This window comes from Aedes albopictus, chromosome 2, assembly GCF_035046485.1.
Source record: "Aedes albopictus strain Foshan chromosome 2, AalbF5, whole genome shotgun sequence".
NCBI lineage: Eukaryota > Metazoa > Arthropoda > Insecta > Diptera > Culicidae > Aedes > Aedes albopictus.
The window spans coordinates 400,990,087-401,002,300 of record NC_085137.1 but is presented as its reverse complement, the minus strand read 5'-3'; the positions used below and the strand labels follow the sequence as shown (position 1 = coordinate 401,002,300).

Sequence of the window (12,214 nt, the reverse complement as noted above, 5' to 3'; positions counted from 1 at the left end):
GATGAAATATTGAAAAACCAAAATATTAACACCGTAACTCATTGAATTGATAACTCAACCCCATTCAGGATCACTTAAGCGACAACAATTATATCAAATATATTATCAGAACACATATTTGCAGTACACATACATCTCGATCTGCACCCTTCTAGCAAAAACACGGTAGCAAACCCTTTCAAACTGCGAGACTTGGTTTGTAAATTCCCCAAAAAATAAAAACGAAGAATACGTTACGATGGTCGAAGATGTGATTGAATGTAATTCAAAGTTTAGCAAAAAATTAAAAAAAAATACCGCATCTACAAGGAAATTCGCTTCTGCAACGTCCTACACGTCACAGACATACACACACACCACTATTGTTTGTGTTTCGCTATGTGTTGGTCATGGATGTGCACTGTGCACATAAGCGCATGAAGGCAAATGCTAATTAAGCACAACGCTACCGCCACCTGCCGGCTGTATATATGAACACTTGATAAGTTAGGGAGAAAAACGAACAATGATGGAAATGATTTGAGTGTAGTAAAAGTCCTTATAATATACACAATTATGAACATGAAATGGTGTGTTTATTATGTGATCCGAAAATGACCTCTGGTTCTTGATGAAATGGGATAAGAGCTGGATATTCTGTTGAGCTCTAAGGGTCCCATTACACATGACAAATATTTGGCCAGACAAGCCCAACAAATGACCTACACAACGTGAATCATAGCTACCTTGGATGAATGTCGGACAATAAATATATTTGTCCGTCTAATGGACTCTTAATTAGTAGAACTCGGCAGATTTCATTGAGCAGGTCACATCTTACAAATGTTGGAAGACCAACAAGTGCAGATAATAGTTAGGTACTGTTGTTTTATTAACTAGGAATTATCAAACTGGTGTTCCAAAATACAATTATCATTATTTCAAGAAATCAATGTTGTTTACACTATCATTCATGATATTTAGAAACTTTGGTTAAAATATGTTTGAAATGAGTGCAATACTTATCTTTACTTATGCGGCAATCGTCAAGGTTTGTTGATTTTGTTCATTATATCCTATAGGATACCAGTTTGATGGTTCGATAAGGTATTTTTGGCTTCACACTATTCACTTCTCTACCTATTTTCTCTGGGCCAAGTAAAGCTACAATTACACTATTTGTCTGAACGTCAAATGTTTGACCACTATAAACTTTGGCTTATTACAGATAAACTTTGGCTTATTGTTTGACCCTATTCGTTTTCTGAGAGGAGCAAATATTTTTATTTGGCCGGTACATTTTAATATTTTTATTTATTAAAATTGGTATTAATTTATATGAAGTAAAAAATGCTTTTCATTAGATTCCAGATTAAGTAGAAATTCATGCCAGAGTACATAGAAAAACCGCAAGAAGAATTTATAGCTGAAAATTTCAAAACATTTCTAGCAATATTTGTAGCACAATCAGTGTTGTCGTTTTTGAGAAATTCAAAGAGAATTTCTAGTGGATCCCTGCTGCAATCTCTGGAGAAGTTGCAGGTCTGTGGAGCGGACCTGGTGTGATGGTTAGAACACTTGACTATCACGCCGAGGACCTGGGATCGAATCCCACTCCCGACAAACTCACAAAATGTGAGTTCTTTCTTCGGAAGGGAAGTAAAGCGTGGGTCCCGAGATGAACTAACCTAGGGCTAAAAATCTCGTTAATACAGATAAAAAAAAGTTGCAGGTCGATCACCACAAAGAAAGAACTTAACTAAAAATTGTTCTAACGCGACTGCTAGGGATGGTTCTCACGACCTCCCAAAAGATTTTTTCACAAAACTTTGATATCAAAAAGGAAATTATAACAGAAAATGATGAAGAAATTTTAGAGAGAATCCATGAGCCCCTGATAGAATTTCTGAATAAATTTCAAATACAATTTCTTGTTGAATTTCTTGAAAATATTTAACGGAAAACTCGGATAAATTCTCCACAAATTGATTCTGTTTTTTTCTCTAGGAATCTATGGATTTTATCAGTTCGCCATAAATTCATCCTTATTTCAGCAAGGAAATCTCTCAACTCAAAAAAAAAATCGGACTGAAACTCTTCAAAATAATCTGCTTTAATTTCAAGCTAAATTTCCTCTAAAAAAATGTTGCAACAGTTTTGGTGTTCTTCGATTTGAGTAAGTCATAAGCTGTCTAAGGAAAATAAAAACAAGAGCTTCAAAAACACCTCTAAATTTCCTTTAATTTTTCGGAAATCCTTTTTAAAATTTCTTCAAAATATTTTCAAAAACATTAAACTGAAAAAAATACATTTTAATTTAGCGGGAACTTTTTTACTCTTCAATTTATAGACTTTTGAAGTTCCTTTAGAACTCTATCGAAGATATTCTTCGGGAATTGACTCGAGTCGAGTCAAGTACAAGACACTGAAGACGACCTTACAGTTGAGATCGAAATACGTATCTGTCAAAGGATGCAAATTCTTAGTGGAATTCAAAGGAACAGTACTTAACGCGATTTTCTTTTTATTTACAGATATTCCCCTAACAAGCCCAGGTTAATCATCATCAATGAAGGCTTTGAAGGCTAAATTTAAAATTTCATAAATAGCTGGACAAATAGTTGTATTTAGTCTTTCTCAAAACAATCACGACATAGCACATACATCTTGCGAATAGACAGTTATTTGAAGTTCTTATGATAAAAATCAAATCAAGAGAAGTTTCTTGCACTACTTTTTTACTTGCTTCACATTTTTTCGTGAAGTGAAATTTTGTGGGGGGCAATACTTGGGAATTTTTTTTATTACCGTACGAGTTTGGGCCGAAGGGTCTCAGATTTTCATGAAACTTTTTCCACAGGCAGGGCACATGGATAAATGAATTAAAAAAATGAAAACAATTTAGGGTCGCCTATTTTCCCGGAAAACTCAGGTGAAAATTTCTTGTTTTCCCCTGACACTACTTACTTTGAAAAACCATAACTCAAGAACAAAGCATCGTAGAAACAAAGTTTTTTTTAGAAAGTGAAAGCAAATTTTCTCAGAAATCAAAAAAAAATATGAATTAGACAAAGTTTTCCACAAAATCTTCCACAGTCGAGAAAATTCGTAAAGAAAAGCCGATGAATGTTTACAGCAAAGTGTTTTTAGAAGAATTTATTGTGATATGCCTGGATTATTTCGCAACGGAAGCAATGACGGAAAACCCACAGAATAGCTCTCAAATTATTTGGTGCAAATCGAAAATCAAATCTTCAAAAGAATTTCTATAGATTTTCTTGGGGGATTTTTTGTAGAGAGCCCCCTGAGGAAATTTGTGCAGAAATCTTTTGGGGATCAATGTGTTCATCCTTGTAGAAACTTTCGTTGTGGAAAACATTAAGAAATTTCTGAAAAAGCTTAGCTTGAATTAATTTTTTGAGAAAAAGATTAAATCAGTAACAAATTTTGAAAACGACGTATAATCAATGCTACACCATTGATTATACGTCGTTTTCAAAATTTGTTACTGAAATCCATGCTCGAATTTCTTAAAGGATTTATGAACGAATTGGAAAAAATCGCCTAGGGAATCGTTGGGCAATAGAGGAAGATGTTCTGTAGTTATCCATACATGACCGAATTCCTAAGAAAACCTTGAAAGGACTTTCAGAAAAACCCTTGAACGCTTGAAGGAATTTATTTAAAAAATATCATGAAGGAATTCCTGAGAGATTCCTCTGGAAAATTGCTGAAGGGATCATGTGAGATAGCCCCGATAGAATCGTTTGTGGAAATATTTAAGAAGCTCTTTATGGAATTCTTGGGAATATTACTGAAGAAATTCCTTCAGAAACGTTTGGAAGGGTTCCCGAAACAATCGCTGGAGCAACTTTCAAAGTAAATCTTGGAGGAATGTGTACGTACAGAAGTCGTCGAAGTAATTCCAAAATTAATCGTAAAAAAAAATTCAAGAAAGAGTTTTTTTTTATGAAATCGTTGAAATTGGTGTTCTCGCTAAAGAAATGTTTAAAGACATCAAAAGAAAAAAAAATCCTTATTGAAACCTTGGAAGAAAATTGAATTCCAGTAGAGATTCTGGGAGAAATATGAAAGAGTTCTTACATTATTTATTTGAATTTCTGAAGTATTCATATAGAATTGACTGTGGGAATTTGTTTAAGAATCTTCAAAAACAATCTTGAAGGAAGAACTACAAAAATACATGATAAAATCCTTGCATAAAAGAATTCCCGAAGGATTTTTTGTAAAAAATTATTTGTAAAAAACTTGAGGAAATCATGTATGAAATTTCTAATGGAATACTTGAAGCATTTCCTGATGAAATCATTTTAAGAAATTCTAAGAAAATAATTGAATAAATTCTGAATAAATCTTTATAGAAATCGCAAGAGGATTTATTGGATAAGTTACTCAAGAAATATTTTGGAAAATTCATGAAGGAAATTTGGGAAGAATTGGAAGGTATCTGTGCAGGAATTCATTTAGAATTTTGTATAAAACCTTGATAGAATTCCTGATGTAATCTCTGAAAATAAAAAAAACTCAAAAGTTATCCTCGGTAGAATCCTTGGAAAAATGTTCAAATAAATTGAACTAGAATGCTTTATCCAATTGATGAAACCTTCGATGAAGTTTCTAACAAAATGCTTAAATTAATTCTAAAAAAAACTTTGAATAATTTTCAAGAGATTTCATGAAATAAATACTTAAGAAAACCTTGGAAAAAATCCCGTAGGAAATCTTGAAGCGATTCCTGAAAAATTCCCTATGGATATCCTCTATGAAATCTTAACCTTGCATAATTCACTTAAAGGATGCTTCTCGACATTTTTAAAGAATTCCTGAATAGAGTCTTAGGACGAATTTCTGAATCCTTGAAGAACTTGTGAAAAAATATTTGTTTTTTTTTATTATTTGAGATGGGGTATATGTTCCTTTACTATATGATCTGTACCTGAATGAAACGGTTTTTGTTTCTTATTTTTGAATTTATGTTAAAATTGAGTACAAATTATAACAAAAATTAAGAAAATAATCAGTGTCGTTATCGCTTTGTTTTTGAATATGATAAATTTGATTACTCTCACTGACTGAGATACTTGATAGAAACTTGGAATATTTTTTTCAAAAGGTTTCTCGAAAGAATTTAACGGGATCTTCTAAAATTTCTGAAGGAATTCTTGGGGAAACTCCTAGAGAGTAGATGGATATTAAAAAAAATTTTGGAGGAATTCCAGTAGGATTTTTCGAAACAATTCCTACCGATTTTTTAGAGGAACTTCTGTAGGAATCCTTAGAGGAATTCTTAAATTATTGTTCAACATATTCTTTGAAAATTTCCTGTAGGAATTCTAGGATAAATCTCTTAGTAAAAATCCTTATAGAAGTGAAGCAATCTTTGGGAGAATTTCTAAAGAAACCCGTGGGAAAAAATCCTTAGAAATTTTCAAAAGAACGCCAAAATGAATATTGAGTGCTTGAGAAAATGCCAAAATAAATCCTTAGAGCAATCTCTGGAAGAGTTATGTGAGGGAATAATTTAGAAATCCTTGAAGTTTTTTTTTGGAGAAATGCTCGACATTCGTGTAACAATCATTAAAGGAATATTTGGAGGATCTTCTGAAAGAAACTATAGAGGAAGGATTGAAAAAATTCTAGAGGGACTACTCTTCCTCTTTCCGATGTATCTCTTGGAGAATATTTTGTTTTTAAGGGATCTGTTGCCACTGGTAGTATTGGCTGTACTGCGTATGGCAGAGTGAATTGAGCAATGATAGGAGCTGTCATCTGCATACGATTGTCAGTGGTTAGTTGAAGAAAAGAACTAATGAAAGTATGAAGAAGTTATAAAAACCTTATGATCTAATGTGTGTTAATGATTTTCAATTTGTTGCTCTACCTAAATCTTTTGATTTTGATATTCTACCTACAGAGTGTAGAATTGGCATTTAAGTTAAAATACACATAAATAAAAATTAAAAAAAAAATCTACCTACATTAAGGTGATAGTGATCACTTAAGTCATGCAATTATAAAATCTTATTGAACTCTTACTCTAACTAAACTATTTACAGTGTTTAGAAGCATGCAATCTGATATGTAAAGTTCTTAGAACAAACATAATGTGTTGTGCGAGAGGAGAAGGTCATGATGTTGTGTAGCGACACTGAATGTGTAAGAATGATGAATTATATAGGGTATCGCGCCACTTGGGCGGTGGCTTCTATATTCGTCTGTTTTCCACTATAACTCAGTCAATTTTGAACCAATTGACTTGAAATGTTGTACACGGGTAGATACTATACCTATCTCCAGAGTTGGTCATTTCTCACACTTTGGCTTAAAAAGTGCAGATTTGGGTGCAGTCCAGAGAAGTGTGCCTTGCTGCTCTTTTGTGTGAAGAGAAAAAATCACACGCATCTCAAGCGGAATATTGAGAGTGTGCGTAGTGCACCATGATTTTTCTTTTGAGTGGAGCAGTTACTGTTCACACACAGTACCTCGCTTTAACTTCAGAGTGTCGCGCTGGAAGAACTATAGGTTGTCATGGCATCAATGTACCTAACATAAACTCAACTACTAACGGAGCACCGAAAAAAAAGTTGACGTTTGAAGCTAGCAGGCATTCAACGGAAAGACATTGCTAATTTCTTAACTTTGTGTGTGTGTTTTTGCGTTGTTTTGCACCAAATTATTTACCAATTATACCTGAGACCGCAGAGCACAGTACCGCATGATGCACTTTATTAGAATTGGGACCATAATTTGTTGCTCCTAGCACGGAGTACGGCACGGCCATTTCTGCAAAAGCTTCTTCCCATAAACTTCCCTTTACTATCTGCGGACGACAAAATTTTAACATTGGGGTTAGTTAGCCGGTTGCTGAGCCGGGTAAACCTGGACGTAGATTAGGGTATCACTCCATCTCTCGTAAACTTTTGCAGAATGTTCAAGTCTAACAAATTCAGATACACGTAGGTTTAGTCGATTTTCTTACGCCAAAAAGCTAACGTTCATAGGCAGATTGGCACGGGCAAGCGTTGCTGGGTAAAATGACATACAATCAAGTCTGAAAACTTCACATCTAGTGTACCCTGTCATAAATTTGCTTTAAGCCGGAACTGCCGTAATCTGACTGTATTTTTGATCATATTTTGGAGCCTTGAAATTGCTCTTTTCCTGCCGGGTGTACGAGAAAACAATCCTCTTACACTCCGGGGAGATTGCACAAAAGTGCATGGCGGGAGAAGAGTGAAAATCAGAAGAAAAATCCTGATCAAGCAAGCCGTGTGTGGTGGGTGAAAAAAATGCACTTATCTTTCGGTTCTCCTCAGTGATGACCAACCCTGCCTATCTCACCACATTCCAAAAGTTGTGTCAATTGGTTCAAATTTGAATGAGTCATAGTGGAAAATAGACGAATATAGAAGCCACTGCCCAAGTGGCGCGATTCCCTAAGTGTATTAATAAATAGTTATTTGCTGCACTAAAACGCAAACCTGACTGCGTCTTGGATGTGCTGCTCACAACCCGGTGTCCGAAAGATTTCCTGGTTCCTCTCCCTGTCAACAAAATTTTTGGAGATTTTTTTGTAGTAATTGTTTCTGAAATGCCCTAAGATTTTTTTGGGCATTTTCCAGAAGAATCCTTAGAGATGATAGAACCCTTGGTGGGCTTCCTGAACAAATATTTCGAAGAAATACTTGATGAAGCCTTTGCAAGAATCTTTTGAAGTACACTTAAGTATTTTTAAAAACATCCTCACAACACTGCAAGAATTCTTGAAGGGTTGCTTAGAGAAATACTGCCCAAGGAACAATTGTAAGTCATAAATAAGCATGCAAGTTGAATTATCGCTGATTAAAAACATTCTCTGCTGAACAAAATCAAATGGTGAATGATAAGCTGAAACGATCCTACTTACATTGTAAATAAGCCAAAATGCAACATTTGGCACTTATGTGAGCAGCGATTTAATTATAAGCTTAACAAACGTCAGCAATGTTTGTTTGTTAGATTTGCTCTTATTGGTTTTGGTATGAGCTGCAGAAGAACCTTTTTCAACACGTTAAAAACTTATGTTCAACAATTTCCGATAGCTGATTATTGTGGTTTACATAAGTCGAACAAACACTTTTATTGTTTAATTTGTTCGATTATCACTCTTTGATTGAACAACAGGTTAAAGTAATGTTATTGGAACAGTGTTCTTCAGTGTTAAATATGAATTGATGTTTGTTGCACATCAATGCAAAAAGTTTGAACATTTGCTAATTTTCCTAGCAATTTCAAAGTTTGTGGTCGTCCTCACAACTTTTTTGGCAAACATTTTGAACCTTCCATAAATCTGAACATTGATATTTCACAGCGTTGTGAAGATGTTTCGATCTTAGCCGACCGACTTTCCAATTCCAGGAAGGCGTAGACGACAAGGCATGTAACTTCACTTGAGAGTTATATGTATAGATTTATCATTGTAAAATATGTACATTTGTAATTTTCATGGGAGCCCACAAATTTGATTCCGCAATGGGCCCCCAAATTCCTTGCTACGCCACTGCCCAGAACAATAAAAAGGTTAGAAAGATTGTAAAAAAAGTGGGGAGGAGTGGATAGAAAGGATTATTATTATTATTAGCTTTATTAGGGAGATTTTCAGCCCGAGGCTGGTTCATCTCCGATAGAAAGGAGTAGATCGATAATGTGTGCACCAGAATCCAAGAAACCAAAATACAGTCATTTTAAAATCAGCGCTAGTGTTGTTCTGTGTTGTTACACTAAATTGAGTGCAATAATTCCCTGTCCCGCGGCAAACTTAAGTAAGCATGCCAACCCTGAGGCAGTGGAGTCGGTGAGTCTCTTAGACACTCCCGATTGGCTGACCCGATACTTACAATTCATGTGACCTAAAAAGACTTGAATAGTGATTTTTTCTCATTGCTTTCATTTTAATATGTTTCAACAACATTATATGTACTAGCAGTTATATGAATGTAATATGTTAATGTATTAATGTATTAAAAAAATCTTAAAACTAATAATAACCTAGCCTTTCTCGGCTGTTATAACGAAACATCGTGGTGAAAGATTGTCGTTTGCAAATTTTACCAGTTTTGATCGTATACAAATGTTTCGTCTTTGTGCTTCCGTTTCGATGTAGCACATCCTATCCAATAAGATCAGGTTCTCACAAATTGGCTGCAAAAGGGTGTAGTATAAAATTAAGTTTAGCATAATAATGGTTTATTGTTCCCATTACGTGAGTATAATACCTGTAAACATGTTTGAAGACACGTCAAATACTCCGCCAATTGGCCGCCTTCAGAATAATTGTTACGGAGCTCCTCCAATCGCTTACGATGCCGATCGCTCCATTCCAACCGTGCACCCGTCTCATCACAGAGCTGATATGTTTCCAAAAGATTACTGCTAGAAGTGTCTTTTCGCTTGGTAATCCTTTGATCCGATTCAATAATCGCCTCCATCAGACTTCGTTCGAACATCGCCAGTCCATGGGAGACGTGTTCCTCCGCTGTCATAGTCTTCCATCGTGCCGAAGTCTGCTGGCAACCCAATCGAAGGAACGGCCTTCCAATGAAGTTTGGTTCTCTTTCTAGGGCGTCCTTTAGTTGATCACTCAATGGGAAGTTCTTAAACGTCGTGTCAGTGGAACCGAAGGCCAATTTGTGGTAACAGCACGGCATGATCACTAACTTGGATATGGAAGCATTTGAAAGGAACATTTTGATGGCGGTTATCGAGAGATCGGCGCAAGCATGTAAGCCAACGATTGCAAGTGGGATGGGGTTTGACTCTTCTAGAAATTCCGATTTTAACGATTCTTGGATTCGCTCGAACGAATCTTCCTCTATGAAGTGTTGAGCGTATTTCACTTGTTTCATAGAATTGGGAAAAAGCTTCATTTGTCTTTGCAGTGCCGCTTGCACTCGATAGCGATCTCCCTCCAGACCAAGAACCCTGCATTGGTGGACTGAGTGAATGCTTTGACTTAGATAACCCTGCAATGAAAAGTGTAAAGTAATTTCTGTTTAGTTTTCAAAAGATACAATTTTATAAGGCAATACTTACTAATCCTGACCCAAAATCTAGGAAAGTTTCATTGCGATCACAAACTTCACCAATCAGACTCGTCAGGTTCTGAATTTCATACAATTTCTTAGGACTGATCCCTCTAATCATTTTAGAATTTTCACCGCAACCATCACATTTCCGCTCATACTCGACCAATAAACCATCCATAGTGCGCAAAAACTGATTCAAATCATCGCACCATGCTTCATTTACGCGCGCCAACGGAATTTGGTTCAGCTCCTCGTTGCTGGCGCGCCTAAAATCTTCGATCCACGTGCGAGGCAGCGCGTCGAGAATGCCCGCTTGCACAAACTTCGTGTTCGATTGCTCGAAGATCCACCGGTGCCGGCCGAGGAACTCCGCACTACGCCGAAAGTAATCTTCATAGTTGAAGGAATGCGCGGAATATTCTATCGGCATATTGTATTGTTGAAAAGAGTGATTAAATAATAACATTTTTGTCGACCAAATTACGAATGTTTAGATGCACTGTTTTGATTGAAGTTTGTTTTAAATTTGTTTCTGACACAAACCAGAGAGTGAGAACTGGGTTCAATTGGGTTCTGAAGATTTTATATGAACAAGAAAATATGCTCCCTGTGGAATTCGCAACAAAATTGTGATAGTTAAAATTTACTTTTGCAAGCGATAAAGTAAAGAAATATTTTCAAATGTTTTCACTATTCAGTAACAAATTTTGAAAACGACGTATAATCAATGGTGTAGCATTGAATATATTGAGCTTTGCAAGGATTTCGCGACGATCGTGCAAATGTTCAATCTTTGACAGCACAATGTTCACACATCCAACAACAAAGGAAACAGTGCATAAACAAACCGATTAGTCGAAACACCACCCCAAAATAACGCTCCGTTACTGGAAAACTGTAGCGGCGACATCAACCAATGTATGCTGAAACCGGTGTGCACATTTTGTGGTGGGACAATTTTGTTTGCCTGTGTGTCGTATTTGGCGCAAGATCGTCAATACGTCGTTTTCAAAATTTGTTACTGTATTCATGTTTTCATCAAAATTGAAATTAGTGGAGCAATATATTAATTTTAACGGTCACTTCAAACGTTGCTAATAATTTCGTTCAGTGTTCTTGCGTTCCCAGTCTCTGACGCAGCGCCGCCAAACGGAGACTAGCACAAGCTATCTGACAGCCAGAGTGTGTTTACGCTTTGATGCATCGATTGGTGCTTCCTTCATTGTTAGTAAATTCGCATCATAAAACAACCCGCTTTCTCAGTTCAGATTGTTCAAAAGTTCCCCATAAAATCCTCGAAAAAAGCAATGGAAGACTGTGTGGAAATTCAATCCTCCGACGAAGGCGAACCCGAACGTATCGGTATCTCGTCGGCGTCCTGCTCGCCCCTGCCGCACGCGGAACGCTCCAATACGCCGGTCTCCGCAAATCTGCGACATTCGAATCAACAACAGGCGCAACAGCAGCAAACCATCTCGCAGCGAATCACCCGCCGGACCGAGAACGGACAGCTGAAAAAGCTCGAAACGGATCCCAAGTTCTTGGCCAATTTCAACCCAAATACATCGCGCCGTGAGAAGCGGAAACTGAACAGGAAATCGACGCCGCTGGTGGTGCCCAAGGCGACCGGACTGTACACCGAGAGGGGAATCCATCGGGAAACCGGGAAGGATATGTGCGATTGTTTGGATATGAGCTGCCCCGGGTGTCACTTTCCGTGTCAGTGCTGCGGGAGCGCCAAGTGCGGACCGCATTGCCGTGCGACGCGCAAATGGATGTACGAGAGTATCGAGCATGACGCCAAGGATCTGGTGATTAGGAACAAATTGCTGATTAAAAAATAAGCTTTAGAATTTAAGTTTGATATTTTGCATTATCGAGAGTAAATAAAGATCTTACATATGTGACTAATAACTACTTGTCTTGAGACACATACATAGCTTACTTTCTGATGAAAATTTGGTTTTGAAAGAAAAACATTGCTAGGAAACAATCATATGATGACTTTTCGACAAAACTCAAGCTGTTTTTCGTATATAGAGTGAAGAACTAGATCAAGGTCAGGGTAAAATTCACAATAGGTAATATAACATAGCTTTCTCAAACTTCACTAGAAGATTTGCTTAAAAGTTGGCCACAATTATCCCTAT

The 12,214-nt window shown here is 36.6% G+C and overlaps 2 protein-coding genes across 2 annotated transcripts; one reads left to right on the top strand and one right to left on the bottom strand.

The window, feature by feature from the left end:
- Positions 1 to 8,973: 8,973 nt before the first annotated feature.
- LOC115269703 (methyltransferase-like protein 25B) lies at positions 8,974 to 10,567 on the bottom strand. Its single transcript, XM_029878529.2, has 3 exons — positions 10,072 to 10,567; positions 9,255 to 10,001; positions 8,974 to 9,180 (listed from the first exon to the last, which is right to left on the bottom strand). The coding sequence occupies exons 1-3, from the start codon at positions 10,528 to 10,530 to the stop codon at positions 9,028 to 9,030; spliced, it is 1,359 nt and encodes a 452-aa protein (XP_029734389.2). The 5' UTR covers positions 10,531 to 10,567; the 3' UTR covers positions 8,974 to 9,027.
- Positions 10,568 to 11,258: 691 nt separating this feature from the next.
- LOC109407969 (ARL14 effector protein) lies at positions 11,259 to 12,008 on the top strand. Its single transcript, XM_019681172.3, has one exon. It carries the CDS (start codon positions 11,372 to 11,374, stop codon positions 11,906 to 11,908), a length of 537 nt encoding a protein of 178 aa, XP_019536717.1. The 5' UTR covers positions 11,259 to 11,371; the 3' UTR covers positions 11,909 to 12,008.
- Positions 12,009 to 12,214: the final 206 nt, after the last annotated feature.

Coding starts and splice junctions, on each gene's coding strand:
- LOC115269703 (XM_029878529.2), bottom strand. CDS start 10,530: ATGTTATTATTTAATCACTCTTTTCAACAATACAATATGCCGATAGAA. Junction 10,002..10,071: donor TAGATTTTGGGTCAGGATTA/GTAAGTATTGCC, acceptor TTTTCATTGCAG/GGTTATCTAAGTCAAAGCAT. Junction 9,181..9,254: donor GTCTTCAAACATGTTTACAG/GTATTATACTCA, acceptor ACCCTTTTGCAG/CCAATTTGTGAGAACCTGAT.
- LOC109407969 (XM_019681172.3), top strand. CDS start 11,372: ATGGAAGACTGTGTGGAAATTCAATCCTCCGACGAAGGCGAACCCGAA.